A 21,612-nucleotide genomic window follows, 5' to 3' on the forward strand; every position below is an offset into this window, starting at 1 on the left:
AATGAATCGACATTTGCTTCTATCAAATTATTTGCTGATAAATTGAAGTTGATTGAAGTTTGTTTACATATAATACAATATGAATATGTATATCATGGTAAACACTAATACTGCTATATTTGTGAAACATTAATGGGGAATGCAAATCAATGAATGGACCAGACATTCTTTGTTAAACATGTTTGTTACCTGTTAATGCAAACTCATTGTACTGGAGTTGAACTTAAGCGTTAGTCATAATTTTCCATATTTAATTTTAACAAAAGTAAGGGCTGAAAGATTATTTCTAAATGTTACTATTTTTAAATAGTGATCTATTTATGTTATGCAACCTGAACCTCGATGTCCATGGATTTAAATTAATTATTATTCCACTTTTTTCCAAACGTTCCCAGGTGATTATGGATTTTCGCACACTTTCCTTGTCTTAAACAGCTTATATAACATATATCTAGTAGCTTTGGTTTAAAAAATCTAGGTCCAAACAATCCAGTTGGTTACAAATAACCACCGGGGTCGTGTCTGGACAGGGTAAGCTTACTCATTCCAGAACACCTAATAACACTCATTTGGGTTGTATTTGGAGGAATATATCATCTGTGAAAATATACCCAAAATAACAACTTCATGATCTAAATATTAAGATTTCAAACAAACTGACCTAAAGTTCTCTTATCAATATTATAATTGAACTGATCTAGGTCAAGTTGCACCTCTCGGCTGTAATGTTTAAAGCAATGTCTTGTGTAAATATTGCTTCAGACACCATATTAGTTTTTATTGAGTTCAACATTGATAATTTGACATTAGAAATCATAATCATGATCAGTAGTCCTCCCATCCTTCTAGTTGTAAGGTTAGATCATTAGTCCGGGCCCCATTTCTCGTGGAATTATATTTCAAGTTCATCTTATTATTTAAAAAATCTAAGCACTTTGCTCCGTGGTAAAAGTATATTATTTCTATTGGACCTGATTTCACGTTGCAGTTATTATATATTGAGCATGGTAAAATTATGACAGTTTAAGACGAGCGTGTTTATCAAATAATTTTAGCCTCTTTACGTAATGATTGTCTGATACGAGTGGCACGCAGCTGTCTATACGCCAGAATATCTACATCGATTGACATTTTTATCTCTTTTTGAAAAATTTCTATCATTATTGAGACGCACCACGGATTTGAAACGTGATTTTGGAATGTTTGTAGGCTAGAATTACGGGGGTCATATCAACTTTAGTTTAAACTAGTGAAACGTTGGTACACGGGATAAAATAAATTCTCAGTAACAGTGCTGGTCCAACGTAAGGTCGTCTGGCTCGCAGTGGACGATGAACAATGTCAGCTCTTCTGATGAACCCATATAGCTGTAGTATCAGTAGCAGTAGATGGCACCGTGGCAACGAAATTTTCGGGCGACAGCTGTCTATTTACTCATTCACCCAGCCATGGCATCTTTACTTCTTCCATAGAACTGTACGATTTGTACTGACCCTAGCTTTAAAAGGCCACATTTTATACCAAATGTCTGCATCGTCAAGGCATTTTGAATTCGATTTTTGTGTTATAGAGAACTGACATGTGGCGCGTTTTTAAAGCGATCGTCAACAGATCATTCTCATTGAGGCATAGAGCGTTTTCAAGGTTTTATTGATACCGGTTCCCAAAAGCCTTCACATTTTAACCTTCTGTATGACATTCTATAAATTCACTTTTTGGCTGACAATATTAAAGAACATAATATTTTATGCCGTGTTTGTTGATATAGTATTATTTAGTGTACCGTATGATATTGAGGAAAGCGGATATTGATTATTTATACAGTAAGCATTAGTATTCACATCAATTCAACACGTCTGAAACTTTCCATTCGATAATTACGCATCTAAAAGGTTTTTTAGTAATCGGGATGACGGATATACACGTTGATGTTAATGTTAGGTAACTATATATTATAACTATTTCTATGGTGCTTTTACCTTAAACATTTGTCTTCCTCTTTTCTAAGAAATATTTTTAAATGTGTACAATGTCTAGAGCAAAAATATTATGTTGTATGGGCAAATCCATTGTTGTTCTTGGGAGGGCGCTCTGCGAAAAAGCCTAATACCCTGCTAAATCAGGTACGTTCGACGTGAAACATGGCACGGAAGTTCCTTGGACAACTGCACATCACTAGACGGACTTTGCATTTTGATATGATGTCGCAATTCCAAGATGGCGACGAGGACGTTATTTTCAGTTCCTAGTCCATAATGCTGTCATACTTGTTATTAAGAATAAGCTTATATACAAATTCAACGTGAGATTGTATTTTTGACCAATTTTTTTAAAGCTCGAACATTCCAGACCAAATGGCAAATGTAGTTTTTCACGCCCTAGACATTACAAGTAGGCTGACCAATTCACCAATCATAAGTTATGGCCATCTACAGATCACATTGCTTTCTCCTGATTTTTAGCTCGACAGCTAACAACTGACGAATAACTCATTCTGGCTCTGATAATCCGAAGAGAACTTTTCAGCCCTTATTTCTGGGCTGTTTTCTTATATATATATATATAGTTATTCTGTACTCTGTGATTGTGACGGTTCCTATTGATCAAGGCTATAAAATCACATGTTTTACAGTAATTATATCATCATGGTATTCGTGCCATATTGAATTTATGCATAATGGATTGGATGGTAGATACACATAGATACCATTTTATAAAAAACACAAATTTTTATAAATATTGTTTATTTTCTGAAATTACCCATTATAGTACGTATTTTACTACAATTTCTGCAATGGAGACTTTTTTCACTTCAACCTGATATGGATGTCTGAGTATTATTATTTCGGCTTAAGTCAATGTTATTTCTAGTTCAAGAATGTGTATTATATTCGGGGAATATATGGTAGTGTAATATCGATTTTCTCGACTTTTATCTGGGAGAATAAGAGAAACACAAATGTTCTCCCATTGTCATGTCAAGCGTAAAAAACTGGTTAAAGCAATCTGATTACAATACAGATCTATATTTTGTTTCGTTTTTTTTTTTAATTTCGATGACCTCCACTAGTAGTGAAGATATTAGTAATTAGATTGCAGGTTATGGTAATCCTAACAGGTATAACAGTTCTTCTTAAAAATTGTAATTCACAATTTTAATAAATATAATATTTGATTTTTTTTTATAGATAAAATAACAAATCAACGCCAAATATCGCCCTGTCCACATAACACATGTATTACAAGGAATGACAAAGCCAGACAATTTACAAGGCCCTCGTTATGTATTTAGGACACAGGTCCGGTTATAGCCTAATTAGACATGCTTACCACTGCGTCATTTGTATGGATATTGCTGACGTCATTTCATCTTGACGTTCAAAGTTACAGCAAGTTGATAAAAATAGGTAAGATTTACATTAATTTGTATACGCAAACATTTCAGTTTGGACTATTATGTTGTCACCCTGTCCGTCGGTCCGTCCGTCCACAATTGACTTAAGAATGCGAGAGGCTACATGTTTTGACTGATTCTTTTAACGAATTCTTTCCGAAAACCATGTGAACGCGATAGATTCTGTAATTTTTAACGTCTGTTTTTCAAATTTTGTTGCAAGCTTTGTGGTCATGAGGGGATAAACCCTATCGATTTTCATCGTTACAGGACTTTCCGTTCCGGAGTTATCCCCTTTTTTAAAAAAAATCTTGTGAACGCGACCGACACTGTAGTTTTTAATGGATGCGTTTCAAATCTGGTGGGAAGCAGAGGACGAGGACGAACCCTGTCGATATACAGGTGCTCCACGGCTTTCGGTGCTCGAGTTTGTCGAAAAGCATATGAACGCGATAGAGGCTAGAGTTTTTAGCGCATTCTTTTCAAATTTACTGTTCTTCGATTTTCCGTTCGGGAGTTATCACCCCTTTGCCGAGAACATTGTAAACGCGATAGAGGCTAAAGGTTTCAACAGATTCTTTTCAAATTTGGTGTTGGGAACCTCTGACAGGATCACTCATACCCGTGGCGTTCCCAAAGAATCGGTATTGGGACCAATTTTATTTTGCATGGAAACTAAACCACTTGGTAATCTACTCATGAAAAAGGATCTATATTGGTTCGTTATATCTTATTGGTAGAAGACAGGCAGTGATGGAAAAAATCTTTCTATGACAGAATCACCCATCCCGGTGCGTTCCCAAAGAATCGGTATTGGATGGCCCATTTTTTTACATGTACACTAAACCACTTTGTAAACTGCTCGTGCAAAAGGACCTTTACCATCATTAATTTCTTCTCCCAAGAAAAAAAGAGTCAGTTGTTTTGTACGAAAATGGAAACATTTATAAAAAGCATGATGACAATCAATCTGCTCAAACTTAACTCATACAAAACAGCAGACTTAAAAGAGTGAATATGACGCATTTGACAATGGAGGATGGTAATCTTTCAAATTCTGTGAAAAGTCTTGTTGTCGTCATGGACACAAACTTATCAAGGAAACTCATAATAATATTACTTTTCTTTGCAAAACATGTTATTACCACATTTGGAAGATATACACCATTTTATAACAGCGGGTGCTGCAGAAACTCTCGCACCGTGCCTTCTAGACTGCTGTAATAGTTTGTTATTTAGAATAACCTCAAAACAACTAAAATGCCTTCAACGGATACAAAATTCATCCGCAATGGTTATTTCGGGATCTTAAGTTTTTCTTCGTATCAATGAACGTATTGAATTTAATTTATTGTATTTAACGTATCAGGCAGTTCACAAAACAGCACCTGTGTATCTCCAAGAAATTGTTTAGGAACATTTACCCACTAGAAAACTTCAATCAAGAAATAATTTTCAGTTACAATTTCCATCTTACAATTTAAAAACATTTGGCCCAAAATTATTTTCATATCTGACAGCTTCTCATTGGAATAAACTTCCTACTTACTTGAAACAATGTCCATCCTATTAACATTCAAATGGTCACTGAAATCTTATGTTTCATTGCTATGTTTAGTGTTGTGTTGTATTGCTTGAATTGTAGAGAACTGAACTCTTCCCATGCGCTATGAGCATGCAAACAGTGTGGAATATATTAAGTATAGAATGAATAAAATCAAGGCAATGTACGGACTATTTCTATTTTTCTCGTTTTCCCTTATCTAGTGACATTCAATTACATTTTTGAATTATCAGATATCCTCTCACAGACCCACAAAACAACTTTTGGTCTTCGAAGGAATTATTAGTGAGAAGAAACTCGCCCGTGCGTATCTGTTATTGCTCGTCACTTCAGTCAGTTATATAGAAGGATAACTCGTGTTTTCCTTTTGCGTTCGTCACTTCCCTTTCTTGAAAGCTTCATAACGCACCTATCGTAGCAATGAAATCTGTATTAAAATTATATTTGGAACGTGTTTAACCAGTTCTATCACATATGTAATAATATGACTGACACCAATATTGTCCTTTAATTTCAGAAGAATAGGCTTTGGGAACAGACTAAGTCCATATCACCCCTCTCCCCAGAAAAGAACTTATAAGTTGTCTGTTCAATCCTTTTCAAATATATAAAATATTGTTTAAACTAAACCACTCTCCCTTCAAAAACATCTAATTACAATTAATTTACATAGTATGTGTAGTATGAACTGTTCATATTGAAAGGAAATAATTACATTTTAAGAAACAATTATTCGTCATACATAATGTTTGATAAAGTCTACAAGACTTGGAAAAGTAAAAAAAAAAAAATAATAAAAAAATGGTTTCGTATTTTTATTATATATAGTTATAGGTCATGGAAAGTATATACAGACGAAGTAAATTGTAGATCTTTATTTAAATCAGATTGACGAAAATATTTAGCCGTATTTATCAATGCATTAGAGGAAAGATTATCTGAGTTCTTCAGAATAAATGACCATGTATATGGTGACCTAGGTAACAAAGCTGATCGCTCATTTTAATTGAACGATATTATCACTTTGTTCGACATATATTTGTTTAATTGCGTATATCTATCTCTATATTTACCTTCAGCTTTCTGTTAATTACTATTTGTCAGGCGACAATGCTTCACATTTAATTTCTATTTATTTAGTTATATCCAAGAAAAGGTGGGAGAAAGCAAAAGGCGTATTATGATAATAAACAAAGTCTCGATTATCCATTTTAAATTAAACTATTGTTTCAGTCCATTGGAATCATGACCACCCGATGATCTGGAGAGTTAATTATTAGATTGTCTTGTGAATAAATGCCTAATTAATAAGTTTTATATATTTGAGGCCAAAAGAAAGATCTGCAATGGGCAGATTTAGCTCTTACATAATGCATCTTTTAATAAAATAATACAATGTTATTTATTAGGAGAAATGTACTCACAAACCATTACATTTTCATCATAAATAATATTAATCATTTTGTATACATTTTAATATTATATAAAACCTTATTTTGCTTAAAGATACATTATGGGAGATAAGATAAAGAGATGGCAGTTCTCGCCATAATAGTTAAAAACTAGATAGTGTAAAGGTAATTTGCTCAAATTGATCCACTACACAGTTAAAAATAATAAGGAAGTTTACACCAATTCGGGTGGCAACTAGTTGCCACCTAAATAGGGGTAACTCCTAGCCTTTAGTGGTGTAAACCGATAACACCTAACTAGTGCAGAACATTACACCAATTCGGGTGTAAACTAGTTGCCACTTCCAGTAGTGTAACCTGCCTGATGCACTCAGACAGTGTAATGTTACATATAAATAGTTTACACCCGTGGGTGTAGATTAAGCATTATCCCCTCAAGGATGGTTTGTAAATTACACTTCCATTTTAATCATTACACCAACACGGGTGTAATTTGTTTTGTTGGATATTTATTTCAAGCCAACGACTTCTAAGTTCAGAAAACTTGAAATTGGCTGTTGGTCTCCATGATAATTAGCCCGACATAGATTACATATAGACCGTCGGTAACTGTGTTTCATTTTACAATGACATTAAATTGACAAATACCCATCAGACTGATTCAAATTCAACTGCTGTTGGGCAATTAGACAATCTGCTCAAATTACAATGAATATAAATCATGAGGAAAAATCAATGCACATATCCTTACATCTTGGCTGAATAATGTGGTTTATTTATTTATGCACCTCACCTGAATCAAGAATTATTAATTAAGATTTTGTACTTAGTAATATTTTGGAACATTTACACGTCTTTAAGTGTATACAAGCTAAAATAATCTATACTTTACTCGTTATGAGTAAACACTCTAAAATGAGTTATAGTTGTGTTACTAGTGCAATTAAAGCCATATTTTACAAAAAAACCAAACACTTAAATTGGAGTACACAAATATTTTTGTAACGCATCTTATTCGTAGGAATGTTTCCCTAAAATAATTACACCTGTTGGTGTAAATGCAATGTAACGCTTGTATAGGGGTAGCTCAAACCAAACACCAATAAGCGGCTACAATTACACCTATCCTGGTGTTCAGTACTCATGAATATCGATTACACTTTGATTTATTCCCCAATAATAGTTACAACCTTTGGGGTAAATGGAGTATAACACATGTAGTGGTGTAGCTTATCCAAAACACGCCACAATTACACCTATTCAGGTGTTCAGTAGTCATGAATATCGGTTACACTTGTTAGGTGTAGTTCTTTTAGTCGGTTACCCTTGAAAAGGTATTGCATTTAAACAAAGCTAGCTGTGGTGTTAAGTTTACACTTAATTAACACTGCTTATAGTTTTTAATTACACCCATTTTTAACAGTGTAAGAGCCGAGAACGAAGCGGGTGAAATTTTCGCATAGTGTCGGTCATTATTACTAAAATCATTAATATAAACAGCATAGTCTCGATTATCCACTGTTTTGATTTAATTATCAATGGCCGTTAAGCGGCATATAGGAATCTAATCCAGCCAACATCGATGGCTAGCCTTGACGTCGAGAGTTTATTATGGTCTGGATAAGTTAATTAATGTCTAATTGATAATTTAGATAACATTTCAGGCCTAAAGAAAGACTTGTAATAAGCAGATTTTGCTCTTGCATAATGCATGTTTAAGAATATTATATACTTATATAAGTATAGACAAAACTATATTCGGGAACCATTATTTATATAATGGTGAAGGAGTAATAATTAATATACATTAATAAAGTTAATATAATATTATATTTATGAAAATCTTCACCATTCTTCTTGTTCTTAGTCCTTTTCCTATATTCTTCGTAAAACTCGGACAAATCTATATCCATTCTCTGTCTTATTTTCAACAACTCTAGTTTTCATTGCCTCAATTTCTCTTTCACTTAAAATACCAACCATTTCAATACCATCAGCCTTGTGCCCCACTCTTCTTTTTTCATTTATCATCCTATCTGATGTCTCCATTTCCGGTCTATTCCAAGTTTCAATTTCTCCTACTTTTGACTCAAGCCCGTCTGCGCCATTTTCAAGTACAAATACTTCATAATTTCGTTTTGTTTTTGATTCTTTAATTTCATCATTTAGTTCTGTATTTGAATCTATAATTTCATCATGTAGTTCTTTTCTTGATTCTATGATTTCATCATTTAGTTCTGTATTTGATTCTTTCATTTCATCATTTCGTTCTGTATTTGATTCTTTAATTTCATCATTTAGTTCTGTATTTGAATCTATAATTTCATCATATAATTCTTTTTTTTTTGATTCTATGATTTCATCATTTAGTTCTGTATTTGATTCTGTGATTTCATCATTTCGTTCTGTATTTGATTCTGTGATTTTATTATTTAGTTCTGTATTTAATTCTGTGATTTCATCATTTAGTTCTGTATTTGATTCTGTAATTTTATTATTTTGTTCTGTATTTAATTCTGTGATTTCATCATTTAGTTCTGTATTTGATTCTATGATTTCATCATTTAGTTCTGTATTTGATTTAAATTCTTGGATTTTCGTTTGAGTTTTAATCACGGCTTCCGTCTTATCGCCAAACATTTCTTCTGCTTCACCCAGTTCGTTTGCTCTGTCACACAGCGTTTCCTCACATTGCAACTTATGTATGCGGATAACTGAAAATTTCCTATTCACAATAATTTGTTTTAATACAAAATATTATAATTATTTATGATTAACATACATTCCAAATTATTCTAATCAGCTTATCTTGCCAAACATAAAATAATGAGTTAATCATGAAAATCTCCTATAATTCAATTAACTTACTATTCTTTTTTGGTCGTTTTTTTCTTGGCTTTTTCACAAGAGGAACATAAACGTCATAATTCTACCGTTAAATTTTCTACGTCGTAATTCAAACGTTTTATGATCAACAATACAGAACTTCACTTTATTATTTGTGAAATAAACTACTTTTTTAGTAGTATTGTCGTTTTGAGTTTGGTTGTTTTCTATCGACCTGGTTGATGAATTGTATCTTTCTTTTTCAGAGACTCCATCAGTTCTTTCAGTCTGTACATTTCTCATCACAGTGCCAATCGTTTTGTTTCCATCTTTGGCATGTACAACGTCGCCTGCTTTATGGTTTCTTTGGTTCTCGTCTTCTGCCGAACTGACTCCGCCTAGTTGATTGTTTTTCGGTCTTCCTCTTATAGATTCCTGTGTCCCAGAATTCATCATCTTTATTCAATTCAATCTGAAATCAAAGTTAAAATAAACTTATCTCATAAGAAGATTAAATATGTCTTCGTACAAATGTGGAACTAATATCGAGCTAATTTGTACTGAGAGATATTGAAGATGAATATTACTCCAAATCTATAAAACTATAGTCACACTGAAACATAAACGTGTCCACCCATCTTTCAAATCGTTCCATTGAGGTATTGCGACAGAGGTATAGTTTACGGAAATTAAACCTAATATAGTTTAAGAATGCGACATTTTCATTGGTCGATGGTTCAAATCCTAGTATAAATTTCAGTTTTAAGTCAATGAGAAAGTTTGTGTTTTTAAAATATATTCGTTTCAGTTTTCGTGAATAATAGGTTTTTTTTATATCTTGTATTATTGGTATAAGATTAATGATGTCGAGTACAAACTTTGTGATTTGATGATATATTCAAACAAATTTATCTATGAAACGTTTGCTTCAAATTTCTCTCAAAACACCTAATCGCAAGAAAACTACCTAATGCTACAAGAAACTGTTTTAAGCAGACTGGTTTGTCACATGACTTGATTGAGGGAAAATCCGTTGTTAACTTCTAGTTGGATTATCCCCTGCCAACATTTTTTTCCGGGGTTTAATCGAAGAGTCTACTCGACTTTTAAGTCATTAGATCAACACATACGAAAAGCAGACATGTGCCCCATAAGTTTGGGTTTTTTTAAAAGGGAATCCTATATTTTTCTATAAAGATTGGGTTTCTTCAAATATGCTCTACTTATACTTTTAGAAATAATTAAACTATCAATACTTTTGTGGGAATGCATCTTTAAATATCTTTCTTTATTTCAAGGCAAAGCAAATCACTTGCTATAGCCAACATAAGTACATAGAATATATTTGGTGATTATTGCACAACAGATAAGGAATATAAGGAACGTAATATAAAAATAAAATAATATATATAATAATATAAACATGTCATGAAGATAGTACAACAGTATATACAAAAAAGTTCCCAATAGGTGTTTAGTTTCATTTTTGGGTGTTTAATAATGGATTACGTAATTTCATACTTTGATATAGATATTTTCCTAAATAGATTATATGTTTATGTTTGGTGTTCGTTAAAATATTTTTGAATTTATGTAAAGAAGGAAAGGACCAAAATCTGCGATGAAAGAACTTGCGACGTAAATTTATATATGCTGGGCAACAGAGGAGAAAGTGGTATTCGTCTTCGACAGCGTTCGATGTGCAGCATGTACAAATTCTATTTTCACGGTCCGTTCTTGTATAACGCCCAGTTTCAACATTCAATTTAAATAATTAAAAATTTAATTGGGCGTTCTGCTGTATTGGGCTTTTAATTACTAGAATCCATTATAACCATTCTATATCCCCCACTTTATACCATATTATTTCAAAAACACCTTAAAGGACTGACTTTCACGAAAATAAAAGTACACATATTATTACTACATTTGTTAATAAGACAGATAAAGAATGTTTTACGTACACGCCAATGTGTACAAGGGACCTCGGTTTTCGTCCCATCCGAAAAACTATACGTTGTCCCTTGCCAGGCCCTCTGTCCTGTACCACATATATTGATGGGGGGGGGGGCACGCCGGAGAAACTCGATTAACTTTCTAGACCAACACCGGCAATCTGTTTCACAGAGATCTTTTAATATCTCTGTAACGGATGACTGTTTCGACACGTGGCGTCACATCACGCGGCGTCAATCATTGGCTCAATAGCGCGTGCATTGTTTACATACGTTACTCATTCGGGCTAAATGGTGAATTTTACTTATTTTAATACCCATTTACAATAAATACGAAATGCTTTTCAATTCAAACGTCTTTATTTATTTTTCTAATAAATGAAAAAAATGTTTTAGAATTTAATTTGACGGAAGAAAAAAGTTAATATTTGGGACTCATTCAGTCGCATCGATGTCATCCTTATCAGAGTGATTGTAGTGGCCTAGCGAAAATTCACTGTTGATCAGTGTGCAACACCGGGATAAACACGGCACCTCCAGGTTAGCGGGCCTACATCTTACGCGGTTTGAATTCAGTAGAAACCAACCATAACTTTAGTTAAAAATTTTAAATAAAAATACTGTGCGGTATGATGTCAAAGTATTCAAAACCGTTTTATTTCCACATTGGTTTGATTAGCAAATTTATTTTATCAGATCCATCATTACACAGCAAGACATCGACCAGTATCTGGGATATGTCATGTTACGTTGTGTTAAAGATTTATTATGTAAGTTTTAGATAAAGAACTCGTCGTTCTTGCTATAATAGTTTTAAAATTTATAATGATAAACGATTATATTGGAAATTTCAGTCAAATTACTTTATTTTGTTCGAAGTTATGAATGTTTGAAGTTTTAACAAAATGTAGCGCAGATGGTTTATTATCAGAACAACGGTACTTTCCAATCAAGAACAATTATTAAACCTTAAATGGCCGCGGTGTTGTAAATCTGGGCCCAGAGCCCTCTTTCACAAAAACTTAAATCTCCTTAAAATCATCTTAAACTTAAGATAGATGCATTTTACAAAACGATTTTAAGCATTTTAGAAAAAATCCACTAAAATAATATTTTAAGTTAAAATTTTATCTTAACCTAAAATAGTGGCGTTTCACAAAACTATTTTAGGGACAATTTTAACTAAAATCAAGTTTAACTTAGGATAGGCGTCACCCTCTCCTAACTTATAATCACGACAATAACAAACATTGATTAGATCTACGTTATTAGATCTATTGCGACATATAGATATATTTGGAATAATGATAATATTGACAATGGCCCGGGTCACATAATTTTAACATACTATTATTCACAAAAACAATTCTCATGCAATTTAGCAATTAGATGACGCGCATTCCAAATTAAAACCCAAAGAACAAAAAAATAACACCCAAAACCCCAATATACCATTTTTATATATTACCATATGATTCAAATATAAATTATACTATATTCAAATAATTAATAGACAAAAACAAACAAACCCAAAAAGCCACTAAAACAAAACCTGAACTCACTTCAGATCTAATGTATGGAAAGAAGAGCACTTTTATCTATAAAAAAATATCTTCGTGTAGGCCTACAATGGTTTAAAATTGCCAATTTCTTGGTATTAGAAGGCCCACAGGCCCACATGCAAAGTATTTACTCATATGGTTTCGGGGTTATGATGACTTGTAAAAAGATAAATCAATAATCTCAAATGTGTTTATTGAAAAATATTATAGGTCTATTTGAAATTAAATTTTAATATCATGAATTTATTATCATTTCTTAATGAATGCTTTCGTTGATAACACAGCATAAATTAGAGAAGTTTTAGGAGCCAAAGATATTTTATTTTGGGAAAAAAATCATTTTACTTGAGTAAATAGATATGCATTATCCAATAAGGAGTGTGGCACTTTGGTAATTTCAAAGTATTTTTGAAACAGTATAGGATGACATTTCAAATCTAGGCATCGTTAACTTGGATGTTTGGTGCATTAGTTTTAAAGTTGTTAAATACTTTTAAAATTCGACAACAATTTACAGCCTAGATTAGTCGCTTGAGTCACAAATATCATATGTTTGTGACAATTCTCAATAGTTTCTGTTATCCAAAATATCATAAAACCAGGAAATTCAAGCGAATTATTATACATGCAGTTTATCGATACACATTATTTACATTGAAGCCTGCGAGTAAATCAAATGCCAAGGTCACGAATCAAATGCCAAGTTTAAGGTCAACCCACCGATACATTTATAAACGAATAATACGCAATAAACTCATTTATTTCACCTCGCTACTACTGTCTGACCATATTGTTACAACGTATGAAACTCTCCCCATTGATACTGTGCCCGTCAGTTCAACCTGTCAACCGTTTTCGGTTTCGAAGCGTATTTGTTTACACCGAAAGTTCCCGCATCGGAAATATGCACTGCGCGGGCGCAAGCAATTTTAACTAAAATCTCTTTAAATTGCATTTTAGTTTACAACCGATCTATGTAAAACGAATACAATTTCAAATTTCATTTTGATTTTATTTAAAATCTATTTTAGTGATTTTACCTTAAGATTTTGAGAAACAGGGCCCTGCTTAAAATCTGAGTCATCCGATGGCCCAGCGAGTTGGTTGTAAGCTTGTCATCGTGTTATTTTAAGCCAGACAAAGGATCAGCAATACGCAGATTTAGAGTCCGATTCGGTTTGTTACATAATTCCCATCCGCCGGCTTTCGGGTAGAAATCGTGGAATAAGCTTTATTTTGAAGGTTACATGTTTAATGACATTTTTCGGAGCGGGTATTCATAGTATTCGAGGCCATTATTTTGAGGGTAGCCATTTAGTGATAATATTCCAAATTATTTTTTATTTTCACCCTGTTTATAATATTATCGACATATCAACTGTGATTTGGCAATGTATTGATACTAGCAGGGGTCGTGACTATATTTCACTTATTTTGTATATTTCCAAGATGTCGACCATTTTTGGCGGGAAAATGCGACGATGTGCTGATATCGTTGGATAATATACCAAATAGGTACATGGTTGTAAATATCAGAAATGGGATCTGCGACCCCGAAAACATATATTTCACTTATTTTGTATATTTCCAAGATGTCGACCATTTTTGGAGGGAAAATGCGACGATGTGCTGATATAGTTGGATAATATACCAAATAGGTACATAGTTGTAAATGTCAGAAATGCCCGAAAAATGGCTGCCATCTTGGAAATATCTGCGTGATAACATTGATATGTCGATAACATTATAAATAAGTTGAAAACAAAATATAAGTTGGAATATTGTCGCAAAATGGTTACCTTTGAAATAATGTCGTCCCATACTATGAAGACCTACTCAAAAGAAATGTCAACATTGATTTTTTGTCATCAAACATCAAAACCTACAAAATAAAGCTTGCTCCACGATTTCTACCCGAAAAGCCGACGGATGGGAATTATGTAACAAAACGTTTTTTTTTTTTTTTTTGTAGATTTACTTTGGTATCAACTTCCACTATGTAATCACAATTCTAGCTCTCCACGGGTGTGCCGTGCCGTCTCCAAGCCAATTAATGAAAAATTAAAATAGGTCTATCATATACAAAAAAAAATATTCTAGCAATGAATAGTAGACGGAATCCCTGTAACTCTCATAGCGCCACAACTGATGACGTTATGGCCTTTGTGGAGTAATAAAATAAACAAGCCACACACTGGCCCTGAAATGTTTTTTTTTTTTTTTTTTTTTTTTAGCAAAGTCTTTTTTTTTTATTGTTAGGCTAAATTACAAAAATGAAAAACCAATATTTTTATGTTTACCAATAAACTTTCTTCTTATGGGTCGTCCATCAAGCCCAAAGTAAGCTAGCCTACCTTGACTACGGGAAGATTAGGCTATTATCCCCAAAAAGGTCAAAGAATGGCACAAATCCTGATATAAAAATATTATATAATGTCCTTACCGACTATTGTTATGAATAAAATCTGTTATTTTCAAAGGTTTTTTTTTCTACACACACTTGCATTTTGTAAGCTGCGAAATACAAAACCTTCTATTCCTCTGCAGAGGATATTCGCCATTCGAATGGCAAAGAGTTATTCGCCATTCGTTTACGTTATTTGCCATTCGTTTTCGTTATTTGCCATTCTTTTTTTAAAATCGATATTCTCTGTCCTATCACGATGTCTGGTCGAGGGGTAATGCTACCAACCACTTAAACTAGTTTAACTTCGTCCTACAAAATGCACATACATCATTTTCGTTGCAGTAAAAATGCGAAAATAACTACTACAACAAACGTTGTTTAACACAGTGCCATTGGAGGTCTATTTATAGCCTAGCGGTGACTACCCGAAAAAGTACCATACTTTATGACCTGTCTTTGAAAGGTCTAAATAAGACAAAATAGTTTTATTCAAATATATGGATTGCAAATAAACAGTGGTTGAAAATGAAAGGTTCGGGTAGATAAAAAAGATGAAATAAAATCCTGCTGCTAAATATGAAAAATAAAAACGAATGGCACAAAAAAGACGAGAGATATGTATAATAAGATAATAATAAAATCAGTGGCGGCGCCAGCCGTCGGTTATTGGAGGGGCAAACTCTGGGGCAAAGTCCAAGGTTAAGGGGGCAAAGGCACGAGCTTCAAAATGGGGTAGGGGGCCTCCCCCAGAAAATTTTGAAAAACAGATTGCCTGAAATATAGCCTGGCAGTATTTCAGGCACTGATCGATGAGGTAAAGTGTCAAACGAACGGACTTGCGAATCACGACGAAGCCTATTCACGAGCGTCGGAAATACTGTCTTACAGTATTGTGTCAGGCACCGATCGTCGAGATAAATCGATCTGACCAGATACTGTCCGTCGCCTGATCACTAGTTTATCCGACTGGAGAACAAAATGTCAAACGAACGGACTTGCGAACTTCAACGAATTCCCCTTGTGAGCCCCAAAGTAGCGAGTCCATTGGGGATTTCGCCAAGAACATTTTGAAAAATAGACTGTCGGAAATGCTCTACAACATGCAAGTTTATGACTGAGTGGGGGGGGGATTTATTCACCGTAGAAGGTATTGATTACCGAAACGTATCACAAATACTTTTATTTTCTAAAATTATTGGGGGGGGGGGGGCGGCAAACAGAGGGCAGACCAGATAAATGGGTCTTTTGGTCTTCGAGGGAATTATTAGTGAGCAGAAATTCGCCCGTATATCCGTTATCACTCGTCACATCAGTCAGTTATATAGAGAGATGGCTCGTGTTTTCCTTTGGCGTTCGTCACTTCCGATTCAGGAAACTTATATTACTCAGCTATCGTAGCAATGTTCTCTGTGTTAAAATTATATTTGGAATGTGTTTAACCAGCCCTATCACATATGTGATAATGACTGGCACCAATATTATCCTTTAAACAAACATTCATGATTCCCGAAAAAATGTCACTGTGTATTAAACTGACTTTAAAGGTTTTAAATTTTATGCCGAATTTTAATCCCATAGTCAATTTTAAGAAATTACGATCTCATCCCTGGCTGGACGTACGCCTATGTGAGTAGATGTAAATGAATTATATGTTTGACAATAAAACACACGGTTGAGAAAGTAATGTAGGCTATGAGTAGCAAATGAATACGGGATACGAATGGCGGGATGGTGGGCAATGGTTAGCACGTGTGCGCTGTATCATAAGGTCTGTCATTGAGGTCTCTCTCTCTCTCTTTCTAGTTTGAAATGGAAGGTATAAATAGAAATATAACACGCAGTTGTAAATGAATTGAAATGGGGTTTAACGTCACACTGTTCTGTTCCTAACCTGTCCTAATGAAGACGGGCATACGCCATACAGTGTGCTATGAGGGAAATTTTTCCCGGCAATACGGTCTACTCTTATATCGAATTCCAACTGCCAAGGGATCTTTTACGTGCACGCCAATGTGTACACGGGACCTCGGTTTTTCGTCCCATCCTAACGTCTAGACAACTGTCCTTGCCAGGCCCTCCATAACACGCAGTTGGAAATGAAGTATTGCTAGGAAGTGAAATATACGAATGGTATATAGATAGAACATGCGGTTGGCAATGAAATAATGTGGGTAGCCTACTCCGGGTGGTAGGCCGGCGGGCAGATCAGGTAGAACAATTTCAATAAGCCTCTGCTGCTTTCGCAGGAATGATTAAGTTTGTATTTTATCTACTTTGTGATAAACACAAGTGCAAAGAAATGCGTTTTCAATGTTTCTGGATTAGTAAAGATACAAAATTTCACAGAATACGGAACTTTTCACATGTGTGCTACTTCCATCTACACACGATGTCCGTTTCGGTGTCTCCGCTTCGCTGTGAACGAAGGTGTTCATATGCACTATGAAGTTTCAAATAACAAATGACAATTAAAAAAGGATTCCGGGTCCGTATTTTGAATAAAAGCACAAACAATCTGCAAGAATGTTAGCTTTATTATATAAAACGAATGGCGAATAACCATCCTTATGGCTCCGGGCTATTCGCCATTCGAATGGCGAATATCCACTCCGAAAAAATAACTGTGGTTTATTGAATTATTCCCCTGAACACTGAAACAGCAACGCTCTCCATGTGTGGATGAATGAAGGCATTTAGATCTTTATTTATTTTTTTTTTCCATTGAGATATAAAATTCTTCAAGCTCGTCATTCAAGATTATTTATTGGCAATGAATAATTTCTGAAAGATAATCGACTGTGTGCGTAAACCTTAAACAGCCTTAATGGTTGGCTTGTTAAGGGATACCTTTTACCATTTAATTTTTTAAATTTTATTTTTGGATATTATTGTGATCTTAAGTCGAATTAAATTGTTTTATTTAGCCATATCATTGTTATTATTGATTCTAATTATTTAATAGTTAAGTGTATAGTTCAATCAATCAAAAACTGGTTAAGAAAAATTAATCCGGTTATTAATTATTGCTTTTTGTTTCTATTTAAAGGCGCCTTAGAACGATCTGCTTCTTCATCACTAAAGCTCAACGACACAGTCATCAATTATGTGAAACATACAGCTAAATGGGGTGATGATATAGGTGTTGATATCATATGGTCATTACTACACAGAGAGAATTGTTTTTCCGTAATACAAGAAGGTAAGAAATTAATAACGTAAACAATGCTCTGGGGTACAATCGATCAATCTATGTATGGATGGATATTATTGTTGTAAAATGAATTCGTTAATTTCCGTCTGTTTTGTGTCTGTTTAGGGCTAAATCTATTTGTTAAGGCCAGCTCAATTTTTGTCAAGCTTGGGCCACAGGATTAATGGCGAGATTGTAGGTTAGGGTCAGGGTAAGCATTAGGGCTAGAGCGATCTAAACATTTGCGGTAAAATATCTTAAAATCTGATGACAATTACTACCCGTTTAATCTTTGATTTTAACGTGTCTAGCAGTAGCATCGACTAACAGTCTAATTTAATTTAGATTACTTTTTTCTTTTGTATTCGAATAACACATTATTTATGGATAACAATTACTATATATAGTTTATTTCACTGCGACGTTTCAACAAGATTTCACAAGTCGTTTTTAATGTTATCCATAAATAGTGTGTTATTCGATTATGTTCTAATTACTAAAGACTATTTTCGTTTTGTATTTTCTGATTTTACGCAACATTCCACTCTATCCTGTTTTCTATCAGAAGCATGTTCTGCCAGTGAAAGGTCTGTGTAAAAGGTCAGATTATAACAACCTAAACTACCATCAGACCCCCCTCCCCCCATACCCTTGCATTTCAGAATTCACCCAAAAAAGAAACGCCATACCAATACAGACAGTTTGATTGGTGAATATATATTAACGTGATCGGAATACCATTAACAAAGAAAATAATGCCAGATTCAAATGTAGTACAAAAGACTAATTTTAAAAAACCAAAAACATAATTAACATGTGACATTTTCGGAAGACCCCTGCGAGGAACATATAATTGAAATATCGCATTTTAGACCAGAAATAACCTAGTTTGCGTATTATTATGTACACCTTTTAGACACTATATATATATATATTCAGCCATTTTGTGTTAATAACAAAAACTGGAAAACTGTTTTGATCAATCACCAGGGGATCAATATAAACATGAAAGTAATAAATTATGTTTATAAATAATATATAGCACGAGGTAATAGACCGGGGATGGTGACTATGTACAATATTAAACTTAAAGATGTTTTATGTACATCATAATGCTAATGGTATAATAAATCACCCTCATTTCTTATTTAGGAAAATTCTATTTTCCCACAGTCATCTCTAATAGTTCTAATAGTAAGTGCAGGATAAGTACATCAAATATAAACAACCCAGAGGACAGACCCGCCTACAAGACACATCACACACGCACATAGCAAGTTAAAAACAACAGTAGTGCTATTAAATCAAGAGAATGGATCCGTGGGTGGGTGGCGTAAGCATCCTTTGTACTGTGCTGCCCTGCGAAGTGAGACAGACATCACCCAAAATAAAAACAAACTCGCAGCAAAGGAGGCAACCCAAACACGTAAAAATGAAAAATGGTGCGTTTTCCAGACATTTTAACGTCAATGGTCTTATCCAAAATTGAGAGTTTATTTGATAGTGTTATCATAGTAGGCTACGAATTTTATAAAGGAAGTCAAATCATGTTTTGCTGGACTAAGAAGTCACATCACCCTCAAATAAGTTTACATAAACAAATAGGCAATATGTCCCCCGTCTTGCCCGAAAGCGCCTTTTCCACAGAGAGAGAGAGAGAAATGGGGTTTAACGTCCACTCGACACAAACTAGGTCATTTCGGGACTAACATATGGTTTAATTTTATTTCAATAATTCGCTTGCGCATAGGGGTCTTTAGCAGTCGGAGGAAACCGGAGGACCCGGAGAAAACCCACGAGGTTGGACAGGCGACCCTACTCCTTGTCACGTACAACCGGGGATTCGAAACCACGCCAGTCGACTCAATGACAGACTTTATGATACAGCGCGCGCACGCTAACCATTCAGCCATCCAGTCCCCCTCCTTTTCCACACAGAAATCGAATTCATTATTTCCTCTAAGCCCTTTTCTGCCCATTTTGCCCGCAATGTATCCTTCAGTTCATTTTCCATAAAGGGTTTCGTGCGTCCTTTATAAATATTTATTTTTCGAGGTGGCGTAATTCTTTGGATTCAAATTCTTGGCGGCCACTGATCTTTTTTTTTAAAAAAAAGTCTAGGGCAGACTATTTTATATGGATATTAAATTCAGAGTAACGCATCATAATAATTCTTAATTTCATCTTTTTTTAAAAAAAAAAGTTTGGGGTGGTCTCATCCATCTGTGGCCGCCGCAGTCCGCGGACCTGAATCTGCTGGATTACGCCATTTGGCACAGTCTCTCGGAAAGGGTTTATGAAGAGCATATGTAAACTTATGGTGTGAGTGTGTGGTGTGACTTCTTAGTCCGGCAAAACATGATTTGACAACATTCGGCAAACCTCGACAGATTCTACGCATCTAATCTCGGCTGTATCACCATTTCCGCCATATTTGAACTATTTTAAAGGTTCCGAATGAAAAATGGCTGCCCCCATGGAGATTTCTGTGGAGAGTGTATTATATCAACAAACGTCACGTTTGGCATTGGGTTTGGGGAATTACCAGGGAATTTTATTAAACCAGCAGCCTTGAGACAATATCTCTGCTCATTTAGGTATATGCACTCTATAAAAGACGCAATTTGGGACTTTTTTGTAAAAGCGACACGTTTTCCTGTTTAAAGTAAACCGGCAGCCGCATCGCAAATGTATGGGCGTAGGTACATATCACTTACTGTCATACAGCCGAGATTAGATGTAGGGAAACGGAATCTGTCGAGATTTGCCGAGTGGATTTGACAACCTTTTTAAAAACTCGTACTATTGTAATACTATTAAGCGGTGGACTTGATAGAGTGCAGTTGTCAAACATCCAGATTGTAGCGCGTGTAGGAGTTTTAATAATATAGGAACATCTCTTATTGAATTATATTCCACTTTATTTTCTGGGGTTTTTTCTGGGCCACCTGATATAATAATTAACCTTTTCTAATATCATTAGTGCTTTATCTAGATAAATGGTATTAATGTGTTTTCATTAAATTACTCGTTCATCTATTAATGGTATGTAGAACACATGTAAAGATATTGTATGAAATGGAGTTATAATATGGTTGATTGACATTGATAGATATATTATGTATTGATTATTGATTTTAGTTCATTATAAAATCACAGATTAAATCAGTGATAATGGCTATTCTACAGTTATTCATTATATTATATCAAAATATTTACCACGTGGTAAACAGTTATAACTTGCCATTTATAACGCCCATTGTCGTTTATTGAGATCTCTGGTCCATATTCCTTACCAGAGG

General features: G+C 34.3%; 2 protein-coding genes across 3 annotated transcripts in view; one reads left to right on the forward strand and one right to left on the reverse strand.

Moving 5' to 3' along the window:
- Positions 1-21,612, forward strand: part of LOC126821111 (glutamate receptor ionotropic, kainate 4) — a 56,577-nt gene that overhangs the window by 19,330 nt on the left and 15,635 nt on the right. The window contains exons 1-3 of one of the 2 annotated variants that reach the window (XM_050549437.1): positions 1,824-1,941; positions 3,189-3,407; positions 18,167-18,319. In XM_050549437.1, coding sequence (XP_050405394.1) covers positions 3,323-3,407; positions 18,167-18,319 — 238 coding nt within the window. In that variant the 5' untranslated portion in view covers positions 1,824-1,941; positions 3,189-3,322. Of the gene's footprint in view, positions 1-1,823; positions 1,942-3,188; positions 3,408-18,166; positions 18,320-21,612 lie in introns of those variants that run through there. The other variant, XM_050549436.2, reaches the window with a different exon arrangement.
- Positions 9,375-21,612, reverse strand: part of LOC126821122 (uncharacterized) — a 34,240-nt gene continuing 22,002 nt past the window's right edge. The window contains exon 2 of the mRNA XM_050549454.2: positions 9,375-9,668. The gene's annotated coding sequence lies outside the window, so the exon portion shown is untranslated. The remainder of the gene's footprint in view (positions 9,669-21,612) is intronic.

The sequence above is a fragment of the Patella vulgata genome, chromosome 5, assembly GCF_932274485.2.
Source record: "Patella vulgata chromosome 5, xgPatVulg1.2, whole genome shotgun sequence".
Lineage (NCBI taxonomy): Eukaryota > Metazoa > Mollusca > Gastropoda > Patellidae > Patella > Patella vulgata.